General features: G+C 38.4%; 1 protein-coding gene across 1 annotated transcript in view; it reads left to right on the top strand.

The window, feature by feature from the left end:
- The window catches only part of TBCK (TBC1 domain containing kinase), an 88,033-nt gene extending 83,756 nt beyond the window's left edge, over window positions 1-4,277 (top strand). Inside the window, exon 26 of the mRNA XM_014878308.2 lies at window positions 3,608-4,277. Coding sequence (XP_014733794.2) covers window positions 3,608-3,718 — 111 coding nt within the window. The 3' untranslated portion in view covers window positions 3,719-4,277. The remainder of the gene's footprint in view (window positions 1-3,607) is intronic.
- Window positions 4,278-13,588: the final 9,311 nt, after the last annotated feature.

Here is a 13,588-nt window from a genome sequence, read left to right on the forward strand (position 1 = left end):
TAATAGAGAAACTGTGTTTCCAAAGTTTTCAGCAAAGTCATCATATACTAGTCATTAAACAAGTTTCTCACTTACTCATCCTTTCATATGTATTATTATTTGCTGTGGAAGCAGCAAGAAGGATTTCGGTTTGGAAGTTCAGTTTAAACATTAAATGCAACCAGGGAAAACACAGTAACTGAACTTGGGAATCTCATTTTGAGGAAATGTCACCTGAAGCAAAAAATAAAAAGCTTAAAATCTTGTATTATCCCCTGAAGCCTTTCCTCAGATAGGACAGTTTATTTCTATTTACAGAAATATATTTCTGTATAATGGAATTTAATTGTACACTACCTTTATGTGTTTCAACACATCTCTCTTTAAAATGAAGGTGCTTTACTGCTAAGGATGATGTAGCCCATGGGTTCTCTTCACCATGTTATTTTCAGTCTTAACAGCACCTTTGTCAATTGGATTATTTAGTAAACTACAAATTACATATTCAGGTGCCTGTTAGTAAACTTCTAGTTGACACTTTATGATTGCATTTATAAAGGAAATACAGCCCCTGTGTGCATTCCAGGATGGCAGTTTCTGCTGTAGAAAATCTGGGACATTCATTCAGAAGAGCACCTTGGGATTTTTTTGATGCATGAGATTTTCCTCTTTTTGGATCACTGATATTTTTTTCCAGCTTTTTAGGAAGCATTAATTTTTATCTTTATTTCTTGGGTTCAGGCTACTGATATTTGGCATAACTGAGGGTCAAACTGGGGAGAAAATCCATGTAGCTATTTCAAATAGTCCTTCCTCTTGTGCCCCTCCATCAGTGCATACACCAAAAATAACACTCCCCTGTATTTTGAAAATAGTGGCTTCACAGAGAGTATTTTGGCAAGGCAAGGTACCAGGTGGTGTCAGAACATTTCAGAAACATGGTGAACATGTTCCTGTTCTTGTCTGCGACAAGACGGGCTCCTCTGCCTGGGACAGGGTGGTACAGACATGTACAGAGGAACAGAACTATAAAAAGTCAAGCCTTTAATAAAGAAGACTGCTATGGCAGAAAGAGAATATTTTTAAGTCCACGCTTTATCAAAAGTGACTATTTCTACTTTCAGTGAAAAAAGAGGGGAAGGCAGAAGGTAAAACTAGGAATGTCTTTAATCAGCTCAAGTCCTACTGCCATATGATTTAAACCTGGAGTCTTCTATGCATCTGGGCAGATGTTTGTGCAGAGCTCTTGGAGGCTGATAATGGGAATTGGATGGCAACTCTCAGCTTATGTCAATGTGCCTCTAGGCGCCTGACTCGCAGCTAATTCCCACAGTAGTGAGATACTGATAATAGTGCATGTCCTGCTAAGTAGTTTTTTCCCTGGCAGGATGTTCAGCTGCAATATTTTGAACTGTATTTGCAGCATTTCTCACTGAAATTAGGCAGACAGCAGCTAAAAGTTCTGTGACAACTTTAAAAAAAAAAAAAAAAGAAGTAGTTCATCTTATGGTATATTATCATGTGCTTTCTGCCATCATTGCTGTGAGCCCAAGATTTTGCAGTGCTCACTTCCCAGAGGACGTGCAAGAAGCAACAAATTCCTCACTATAAGGTTTTAAAGTAACCTTGTCATATGCAGTGAAGAAAATGTATTTTTAGACATACCGTGGTTACTAAAGCAGCTCTAAAAAACAGTGGGACACAGGCCTTAATGCTCAAACCCTAAGTACAAGGCATTTGTTTGTGTATTTTCTTTTAAGATTACATTGAATGGTAGTTATATTAGGGTTAGGGCATTCAAAACACTTGGAGCGGGATTTACATTTTATTATCAGCATTTTAAAATTATCAGTAGTCAGAGAGTAGAACATCTCTGTTGACACATGGGACATTGTACTCGGGAAATAACATGGTGCTTCCTTCCAGCCTGAACGCTTGTTGCCATTTTTCATTTCTGCTGGCTCTGAGCAGCATTGCTGTCCAAGACACAGCACTGTCCATTAGTCACAGGTGGAGAGCACTGTGAGGTGACAGATATGTCCGTGTGAAGTAGAGATATCTTGTAGGAGTGTTTCACTAGGGATATAAACTATTTTTGTAGTTCATGGTATGCACAGCTGAGTGCTACCTTTGTCTCTACTTTTCTGTACACCGCATCTTTATGGACTGCGATTACAGCAAGAGGTATTTGGGCTCTCCTAGTGATGTCTGCATATTACACCACCTGTGTGGCCAAGAACCTTTCCAAAAGCATAGCACTTCCTTTGCTCATGAAAGCTGGCATCCGCATATGGTGTAAGTTTACTGTCAGCTGCTTTGATTGCTTGATTGCAGGTATTTTTTTATTTGATTCTTTGACTCCTGCACTGAATAACACAAACTGATGGGGAAAGAGATGATTGAACTTTGAGTCTTTCCTAGGCAACTACCTGAAACAAATTGAGTAGCCAAAATGTTTATAGGTAATGGTGTAGTACATCTAGTTCTGCCTCAGTATCTGTTACACTGTAACACGTAATTGGGAAGTAAGTAAATGAAAAAAGAAATCCCATGTATTGACTTTGATTGGGATGCCCACAGCTGTTCTTGAGTCGGTAATTTAGTGGTTTGTGCAAAGTTAGCGACCTGGACATCACACTTGCACGTGTTCTCAAATGGTATCATTAATTATTTTAAAGAGTCAAAAAGGGAATTGCAAATGTCTCACATAGCCCATTGGAATCACTCAATGATTTTACAAATGGTACTGATTTGACAACCAAGTTTAAAGAAACAGTCTCAAAAGACTTGGATGGCAGAACAGTCTCTTACAGCTATTGGAAATTTGGTGAAACTATTGGTTTCTTACTGATTAGTCCATTTTGGTGCTTGCTTTTTAATGCATTGTAGTCAGTGTATAGAAGGCAAGTTTGACATATAATGCACAAAATATTGTTTGGATTTTGGTATTCTGAAACATAATTTTGGTTTTTTTACTCATTATTATTTTGATATACCAAATATCTTTGTCAGTGTAATAATGTTTCACAGAGTTACTGTGTGGAAAGTGGCAATTGTTGTATTTGGTTTATGGCATGAACTAATTGAGAAGAGAGGCTTTCAATGGTGGAGGGATACCTGCTTTTACTATTTAACCTGCCTATGGGCAGATTGGTGGGAGCAGGGAAGATTAGAGATGGTAGACCCCAAATTCATATCTGACATATGTGAGATCAAGTAGCATCAGAGAAGTTTGACAGGTTAGCAAATGATTATACCCTCAAACTGTGATGCTTGTACACTTGGGAACCTACAGAAAGGAGCTGGGAGTTAGATTAATGCACAGAAAAATATTAGTTTATGCTTTGAGAGAACCTCCAGTGATTTCCCTGCGATTAAACAGAATGAGATAGAATCCTGTCTAAGCAGAGATAAATGAAGTTCATTGTTATTAGTGTGACACTTTCAGGGCCACAGAATTCATCCCAGCTGTTACAACACACTGGCCTGGGTTCCTGTGTTGGACTAGTTGGCAAAAAAAGAACTTCCTAGGATCTGATATTTTTTGTTTAATTTGCCTTACATAACAGAAAGCTATTGTCACTTAATGACTATGCTATGCAGTGGGCTAATGATATATCTGTTTCAGTTTGCAGCTCATCTAGTAAAAAACAAGTACCCAAGGGTCTGCATCCTTGATGGAGGAATCAACAAGATCAAGCCAACTGGTCTCCTCACTGTTCCTTCTCCACAAATCTGAGTGACTGTAAACATTCAGGACAATCTGCTGAAGAGGAATGTCCTACTTCAACACAGATATCCTGAACCTAAAGGGTATTATGGCATCTTCACAAACAATCCTGATGATCAGTGTCTTATCCTGCAGCTGTAGAGCCCAGGAGTTTTGTGTTTGTTCTTTAGTATAGAGCTTCAGTTGGAGCTGATCCAAACTGAAGCTTTAAGCTTTCCAAGAAAGCTCTTTGAGCATTGATGCAGTGCAGAAGAGCTTGGGCAAGTCTGAACACAGAGAGAGGAACTCATCTGGCTTTTGGTATCTTGTATTTCTGTGGAACAAAATTAACTGGCACTTGATAGCTCCATGGTGCACTGGCTTGATGGTGCACTTAAATTATTTGAAAAAGTATTGTACTGTGAATATTGAAAGTAGCAAAATGAAACTGTACCATGTATATTGTGTGAAAAAGTGTGTTCCCTAATATTTGAAAAGTAATTGCTGTATCTTCTGATCTGCTTCATTTCTGAGAAAGTGCTTTTTCCATCTGGTTTGTAAATAAAGATGTGTCCCAAATTGAAAGTCACTGTAAGAGCAGCTGCTGATTCAATCCAAAATCTATCACACGATGGAAAATTTCTACTCTGTGGTGAATTTAACAATCCGTTTCTATCATCATATCAAATGTAACAATTTCTGGAACAATTACTGTTACCGGAAAGTTGGGCTTTCAGCAATACTGTGCCTTAGGAGTATAAATCATTTATTCTTAAAATAATAGTGTGCTTCCATTTTAGAAGCTCATGCCTTGGAAGGGAACATTACAATTTTAATTGTCATGTGAAAACATTCTAGAATTATCACTCTTGTATAAATTGGAAATTGAGAGTGTTCTTTGGCCTTCTACTCTTTCAACTAGTGGTGTCAATTTTCTTCGGGATTTTTTAAGTCCTTAAACATGAACTTTAAAACTGACAGATTGGGACAGCAACCTGGTTTTGAACTAGACTGGATGCAAGTGCTGCAGATGTGTGAAAGCAGACGCCCACAAAGGGCATGAGGTGGCTGTGCAGTAAAGATGTGGGAATTACTTTGCAGTAAGAAGCCAAAAGCATTTAAAGCGCTGACAGAAACAGGAATTGGCATCTCTCTTGCTGAGAAGCTAAAAATAAGCTTGATTTGGATAACCACCACCTTTCAAGAGATGTGGGGGGAAAAAAACCCAACACCCTAATTCTTCCCCCTCAAAATCCCGTGTCAGGTTTGCTATCTTGTCAGGTCCATTATTCTAAAAATAATGCTGGAGATGGGAGGAAGGCTAGGAAAAGAAAAGAATCTGTCTTCAAGAATGCACCTTGAAAATACTACATTTAATCCAGGAAAACCAGTTATGATAATGTAAGACTGCCAGTATGGCACTGAAATTAAATGGGAATGTGTAAGAATGTGTTTTAGCAGACAAGAAAGTGTTAGATTTATCTTTTTACATTTTTAAAGCTGGAAAAACTGATGCGACATGAGGCGTAATAATCACTGAAGTGTGAGGCTTAAAATGTATTTTTTAAAATTAACAAAATTACTCCAAAGACCTATTCACCTGGTTACAGTCACATATTAGCTCACATCATGAATTTGACACCCTGCTCTTTTATTAGAGCATTATCTGAAACATGGCAGTTTCCACAATACAAGCTTACTGTAGGGTAGTGAGGATTTGCTCTGGAGATGGGATTATTGTATGCCTTTTTTGAGGATCTTATATCAGGAATAGGGAATAGTTTTAATTTGGAAAACAGAACATTGCAGCAGCTAACTTTATTTTGTTTTACTTCTTTCACAATAGGTTTCCAAAATTGAGAATTCAGAGAGAGAGGTGGTCAGTGAAAGGCTGGGAACAATGTGTATAAATCAGAGGCAACCTGGTCACTTGTTCTATGAAGTTTTTTAGTCTTGTTGGTTCTGGGTTTGGGGGTTTGTGGTTTTGGGAGGGGTGTTTTGAACTGAAACTGCAGAAGATGAGACTTTTTGAGAGATGCTATAAGAGGAAGTCTTCATTCTCTTGGTGGGGCAAGCAGAAGATTTTGTAGAGCCCTTGAAAGATTTCTGGAGGCTGAATTTTCCAAACATGAGCATTTCTAGAAGCATGGTTTATCCAGCTGTACCATTCTCTGTTTTAGACTGCAACTGGATGATATAAAGATCTAGTAGGAGAGAAAAAAAACAATGTTCCATGTTGCTGTCTTCTGCTACTAGCATAAAATATCCTACTATCATAAATATTTCCTGCTGCTGAGCCTGGAAAATGCAGTCTCTTAGTCTGTTTTTTCCTACCATTTTAAAAACATCCTGAATCTGCTCCAGCCACCTGGGCCTATAGCTTCCTGCCAGGACAGCCATATTCCCAGAGGGTTCCCAGGTGGGCTTCTAAAAAATGTAAAGGAATTCATTTTCTTCTGGCAGCCTTAGACCTATTGATCATTGAAGACTATGAAACAATTGCTGCTGACACTGGAGTGTCCTTCTTCAGACTAGTCTTTGAGCTTTTTATTGCTGTTTGCATCTAAGTTCCTTGGGATTTATTTTGTTTTTACAAGTGGATATTTGTCCTGTTTGGTCCACTTTTTTGGAGTAAAGACTAAGACTCTTTGTTCTTATCCTAGGAACCTCCCTTCCTGCACCCATTTTGTTTCCCTTTGTCATCCTGGTTTCTCCATGCCTAGGTTCTCTGTGACCACGGTACCTTCCCAGTTCAGGATAGAAACTACTCACCTAATGTATCAGAAAAGAGGAAAGTTACAGTGTTTACTTAACTTTAACTTTCACTAATTGGTTTGATTAAGGTATTTCTGGTTTGTTGGTTTTGGGGAGGTTTTGTTGATTTGTGAGATGTTTTATTGTTGTTTCAATTTAGCATAAGTCTTCCCCTTCAAATGATGTTCTTCCCGCTGGTAGTCTTTTTTGGTAGAGTCTTTTGGTTAATTCTTCCTGGTATTTCTGATCTAGAAACAGTAACCATGGCAGCTGAGCAGACACAGGTATGTATTCTTTCATGTAGGTAATTTATTTTTCTGATTTCCAGTATCACTCAAACTGCTAAGGGCTAAATAATTTGTCAGAGTGGGTAAGGATCAAATTTAATGTGATTCTTCTCTTGCTTCTTTTTCTCGGTTTTTATCTATCCTTAGGCTTACTGACAAGACCACTGCATTTCAATATGTTGCCTGTGCCTTTGTGCATTCATAATCTCTGTAGGCATCACGCAGTGGTATGATCTTATTTCTGTGACCTTCTGGGTATCAGTATCTAGACTTTATTTGATATTTTAGCCAGCTAAGGAAGATGTTTATTAGAGTATCTCTTAGCTGAGATAACTCTACTCAGAGCTGCATCATACAAAACTCAACAAAACAAAAAACCCCAGATGACATGACTTAGTTCTTCAGCAGCTGCATCACTCATGTTATCATTGAAGCAGGTTCTGTGAGAGCCTGTTAGTTCTGTGGTGTGAGACACACTTGCTGCTCTTATTTGCAGGCTGTAAATGCTGTACAGAATACCACTTTTTGAGATTTAACTTATGTTTGTACTTTTAGTAGCTTATCAAGTTCCTTCAGTTAATATAAAAAATTAGGTATGTCTTTATTTAGCTTTCACACTGTTCAGATTGAGTTACTAAGAGGTCTGGGAATTCTGTGGGACTGAGTATGACCTTTTAATCTCCCATTTCCAGTTATTTTTTCTTTGCTGATGAGGCAGACTGGCCTCTCCCATTGTTATGTTAGAAACTTTACTGTCATCAGTCTTATCTTGCCATTTTAAATTCTTTTTGTTGGGCCCAGCTTGTGAAAATTGACTGAAAGAATTATCATTCTTTCCAAAAGTGTTTCTTTCCAGGAGAAGTAATGAAACTTGATCTGTGCAGACTTAGCTAACATAAGATTTGTATATTTGACTAGCAAAATTGCAGATTTTCCTTTCTCCTTGAGTCCTAAGCTATAATGTTGGTATTGTCAATCTTTTAGGTTTCCAGACTTAGTAGAAAGCTGATGCCAGAAACTGCAGGGTTGTTTGGGAATAGTGTTTCATTTGCTTTTCAAGTAACCATGAAGATTTAAGTTTTCTACTGGTAGTGTCTTTTAAATAATAGCACCGAAATACCTGTTGCACAACAGTCTCTGTTCTATGACAACAGAGTCTGTATTCCATTTATTTAGGTTTAAAAATTCTTCTACTGCCTAAGCATGTGTGATTGAAGATAATTCAATATTGTTGCATGTCTCTCATTATATCAGCATTTAATAAATCAATGTTATACAGAATTTAAAGAAACTTAAAAAGCATAGAATTAGTAGAGTGTTATTAACACTGAATCAATTCGTAAGTATTTTTTGTAAAGCCTTTTCCTAAAATTTGTTTAATCATAATGTAAATTCATGCTCAGATTAATCTCTAATAATAGTCTTGCATATAAAGGTAGAGAGACCCCAGTGCATGCACTCCTATAATTCACATATTTTCCTTCCATGGTGGTAGGTACTTATGTGCTTTAGGAGCAGAGACACCAGGTTTCCACACACAGTAGTCTGTCTAAAAGAGCAGGTAAAGCAATGTGGTAATCATTGTCTTCAGTGGGAACAATCCAGGGAAAAGTTGCAGATCACTGGTTTAATTAATATTTCCTAACTAGAACAGTATTAAATGTCTCCTCTTTGTCTATCTAGAATTATCTGTCATTACCTCATTTTAGAGAGAAATAGTGTCTGGTGGTATCAACTTCTTTCAGCTGAGCTCACCAAAAAGTGAAACTGAGAGTACAGAACAGGTACATGTAATAAATATGGGGTGATATTCTTGCCATTTTGTCATTAACTTGATTTGACTTGGTTCAGTTGCTACCCTAAAAGCATTTTTTCTCAAGTCCTTTGAAATTTGAACGAGCTAATATCTCTGATTTTAAATCTTTGTTGTATGTAAAGCTGTTATTTCAAACAACATTATTTCTCCAGCCTCAAGGGAAAAGGCAACATCACATGTAGGATGTTGTCCTCAAGAGAGGAACTTGTTGTCTTTCAAGTTTTACATGTCCTCAGTGTGGAACCAGTTCAATGGCAGCTCTTCAGCAACTGGAATGCCCATACTTCAGTACATACTATGTACAATAAGTACCTGGAGGAAGGAGCATGGAGAACTTTCTTTAGTATAAAACTTTGTGGGTATATATGTAGCTATAATATGTGTATGAATACAATATAGTTAGTGAACAGCTTACTTGAAACTGATGAGATTGTTAAAAACTGCCATCTCTTTTTGGAGGATACTCTGAACCTAGTTAGAATTGCTCAAAGATGTTGTAAAAATTAAAATTTCTCCTTTGCAGTAATTGTATAGGTGTGCAGTGCATGCACATACACATTAAGTCAAGGGCTTTACTAAACCAGGTTAAGTCCTCTTGTCTCTTCAGAGAGAAACTTACAATTACTTTTCAAGGAGAAACCAGCAAAATGGGCAGTTAGAACCCAGTGCTGTTGCAATATACCTGAGCTCAGTTGTTCTAATTACTTCTTTTGAAATTTTTTGTGCCTCTTGGTCCTGTATGTGCACATATGCACTTACCTTACATTTCTTTTTAAAGCCCTAGAGATAAATCATTATTTACCTGGGCTTCTTTGCTGTCATCCTGCTTAATAGGGCTTTTACTGTGCACTTTACAGGCCCTCCCTCTCTCCCTCCAGGATTTCATTCTGTTTTTCATAGGGCCTTACCTTTACCACACCTTCCCTGTTGGAAACACGTGATCAATTTTCTTTCTCAGAGGAGATTTTTAATGCATTCATTGTGTTTCCTGTTCCTGGAAGCTACTTGTTCCTTATTAGCAAAAGCCTGAAGCCAATGACATTGAAATCCTGTGCTTGTAATGAAATGAAATTGCTGCTGTGTACAGTGGATGGAAGGGAGGGAGAAGTGGAAAATTTCTCTCTTGGAAAGGCATCGCTCCTATTATGAATCACTGAGAGAAATCTTCATGGTGATGGATGTGAACCAGTGGGGGTAGCAGGAGAGAGTTGAAGGTATCAGGGAGTTACTCTCTAATTACTCTTTCCTGGCAAGGTAGAATAATTGACACGTAGAGCTTGTGCTTCCAACCACAGCCTCTTTCTCACTTCTCATTACAGCAGCACCAATCATGGACTGGGGCTGCTCTTGGGTGAGCACATACTGAGACTCTGTCGAACTGTCACCTCCTCTTCTGGCAAAGAAAAGGTGCCTGCCTTCTTTTTTTTTTAATTTTTCTTTTCTTTTTTTTTTCCTTTCTTTTTGTTTTCTTTTTGGTTTTTAACTAGTGGGGAAAGACAGGCACTGGAAAAATCCAAGCAGCTCTACTATATGTGCTGTACATTAAAGTTGTGCAATACATGATCACAGTAGGAGTAATCTAAACATATGGATATTAGGGATCTCCATTGTACACCTGTTCACTTGCTGCAATGCTGTGTTGAGCATTGTTGCTGTTGCAGAGCCTCACTTGTTCACAATTTACAACACCTTGACCGATTACTGCAGCATTGGACATTTGCAGTTTTGTGCAGAAATATCAGACTTGTGTCTGTGGCACAAGGGGCAAACCAGGTTAAGTAAAGGTTATTTCATGCAATTAGAAGCAGTTGCTTGTAACTCCTGGTCAGTTTTCAGAAGTCTTCACTTACTTACATAGAGGTCTTGCAAAAATCTGAACCCTTTGTTAAATGTCTAGATTGGACCCAAGTTCCTGAAAATCAGGCCTCCATACCTAGGGCTAAACATTTGAAAATTTGAACTTGAGCTTGGAAAATTTGTCCTCAAAAGGGTCAGGATTTACATACTCTGTAAATGGCTTCAGTGGGAAATGCTGGCAAAGTCATCCCTTTTGTGTTGTTAACCTGTTTTGCAGACCACCCATTCTGCCTGTGCAATAGAATAAGCCTAAGGGATTGATGGCATTTGTCCTTACTGTTCTCATTTAATTGATTAAAAGAAAAAAAAATCTCCAGGACCCATTTTCCTTGTGAAATCTTAGACTGACTACAAAATCCTCTTAAAGTCTCTGCTGACCCTGTTTCAGATTTCATTTTCAGGGGAATGCTTTTCAATAAGAAACCTTAAGAAGTTCAAATATTAGCAGGCATGAAGATTGCTTTCTTCACTGTTTTAGTGATTCAGCAAGATACAAAGATGATCAGAGGGGCCTTCAGGTTGAAGATAATGTCATGATTCCCAGCCTTAAGTTAGACGTAGGCTTAAGTTCCTTAAATGCTTTATTCTGATCTGGCTAGAAACAATTAGCAGGGATGATCAAAATTTAAGCTTTGCCTGAATCCACTCAAAGACCTGAGGGATTTCTGCTACATTGTTTTGTTTTATTAAGCCAAAAGTAAAAATACCTCCTATAGGCAGAGAGCCTTAATCACCCTAAGGAATAGTTGTTAGGATAATAATGATGGTACTTCAAGGGAAAGAGGAAGGGGTAGAAACAATCAAAATAAAAATGGAGAAAGGCCTCCCTCCAAAGACGTGTTGAAGGGATGTAAACAGCTGTGAGATACACACACCAATCCTGGAACTTGTCCTGGTTAAGTAGCACATCCCATTTGCGAGCAGTTACTGTCAGAGGTCGGAGGAGCCTTTCTTGCCTGTAGTGATGAAGCTGCAGTCTACAGTTAGGTAATGTTTTGTTTCAGGGACCTGCTCTAGGGGAGGTTCTGCTTGTGTAAAGGCTGCCTTTATTTAGAAGTGGCATAGCTTCTAAGGAGAAAAATTATCTCATTAACTCTTGGTGAGGAAACGGTGTGCAGCCAGAATGCTCAACCAGTGCTCAGCATGGTCTTTATCACATTGTACAGCTTGTAATTGCTGATTACTTTTTGGCTGATGTTGAAAGCCTGCCCAGAGTGCAAAAAAGTAAGTAATCATCCTCCCCCATCTCCAGTCTAGTTCAGTGGGAGTTTCACAGAAGAGGCAGACAAGTCTGGCTGAAAAAAGGCTCATAACCTTTGGTTATATCAAACTCCAAAACTGTAAATTAAATTCCAGTAGAATCATCCTGTAAGTAGGTTTTGTGTATGAAAGCACACGTACTTAATAGATTTTAGAAGTGTTTTTTCCCCGTTCCTTTTCTATTTTATTTTAACCAGCTATTTGAGTGCCTGGGCTTTGGGGGATTCTTTTGGATTTTTTTTAATATTCACCATGGAGCTTAGGAAACCATGGGATTTCTCATACATAAGTGCATCCACTATAGGGTTATTCTTGTTTGCAGTCAAGAAGTTACAATTAGCCAAGCATATTTTTGGAATATTTAGAAGAACAGCAGTATTTGGACCTAAACTCATTATTTATTGTAGCTTTTTAAAGTGACATACTAAGGAAGTTGAAGTTACATTGTTGTCATCGAGGTCATTAAATTTTGGAAAGCTCATGTCACTGTAAACAAAGGAGTGTGCAGAAGACAGAGATGCTGAGTAGAACAGATGTTTTACTCGAATGTGTCCATTGCTCAATCAAACTCATTCAGCAAATGCTCTGTCTCTAACCCTGGTTCTTTCTTAGGCCTGTCCTGCACACTCCCAGTTTTAATTTGTGTGTGAACATAGGCTGTTGTTGCCTGCCTACTTCCCCTGCCTCATTTTCCAGGTACATGGAAGACAACCTTCATTTTTATAGGTAAGAACAGGTATTTAAGGACTATTTCCCAAACAGGGCAAGTCTGGGAAACTAGACTGCCTTGTCACCAGCTTGTTGTTGAGTTGACTCATACTGGTGATTCCCGGGTTGGTGACATATGTGAAACATGAGAGCTGTGAAGGGAGAGAGCCTTGCTGATGCTGACAGGCGGGCTCACACTGGAGCATCTTATGGCAGGATTTGTTTTGCTGGAAGCTGGAATTCACGTGTGTTCTGTAATGTGGCATACATATTTTGTTTTGACAGAATCAGTGCGTGGGAAGCTCTTTGTACTTGCAGGCTGCATTACTCACGTACAGTGATTTATGATGATACATGGAGGGATCATTTGAACTGTAAAGGTTTTCTCTGGGGAAATCTGAGATAGCAAAGTAAATTAATGCTTTCTGTGGAGATTAATTATACAAAATTATACTTAATTAAGAGGAATATTTTACTGTAGCTTAATCAAAAAATCCAGAGTCTTCAGTCTCCAAGTGGAGCTCTTTAGCTATCAGTAGGGCTGGAGAATATTGGCAGTGCAGGTGGGACTTAGAGTCAGGTATTACTGGAAGAGTTTGAACTTAGACCCATTCAGAAGGGAAAGAAGGACTATGGAAAACTAGGAGACCTGCAAAGTCAAATAAAATGTTTGTGTAGGCATTTAGCATGTACTGTTGACATGGAAGGGTTTCTTACCATTAAAAAAGAGTAGAAACTTCTACTTCAGTATTCAGAGTACTTCCAGGTAACAGACAGCTCCCATATTCTATCTGTTAACCACAGACAACAAGGGAGCAACTTAATATGTACAGAGAACAAAGGGATTAATGTCAAGTGTTGCTGAACTAATTTGTCATCCAGAAACTCTCAAGTAGTGCGAGTCTGGAATGCATCCGTTCTCCCAATACTGCGCTTGTGTAATTATTTGTTTAAGAGGTATTCTTGTGTTTACTGCCTTTCCTGAAGCAGAGCCCCTCAGGTAGGTCTGGCCTCTTTGGGAAGTCTAAAGCCCAGTCATGCATAAATGAGGGACACATCTCATTAGTGAGGCAACAGTTGAGATTCTCGGAAGGCATTCAAAGCATGACGTGCAGAGCATTTAGTGCCTAAGAAAATATTATCAGATATACATTTATGTCAGTTGTTTAAGGTGACAAGTGTCCTGTAGCACACTCATGACATAAGGGTATCCTGAGA

The sequence above is a fragment of the Sturnus vulgaris genome, chromosome 4 (assembly GCF_052056855.1).
Source record: "Sturnus vulgaris isolate bStuVul1 chromosome 4, bStuVul1.hap1, whole genome shotgun sequence".
NCBI lineage: Eukaryota > Metazoa > Chordata > Aves > Passeriformes > Sturnidae > Sturnus > Sturnus vulgaris.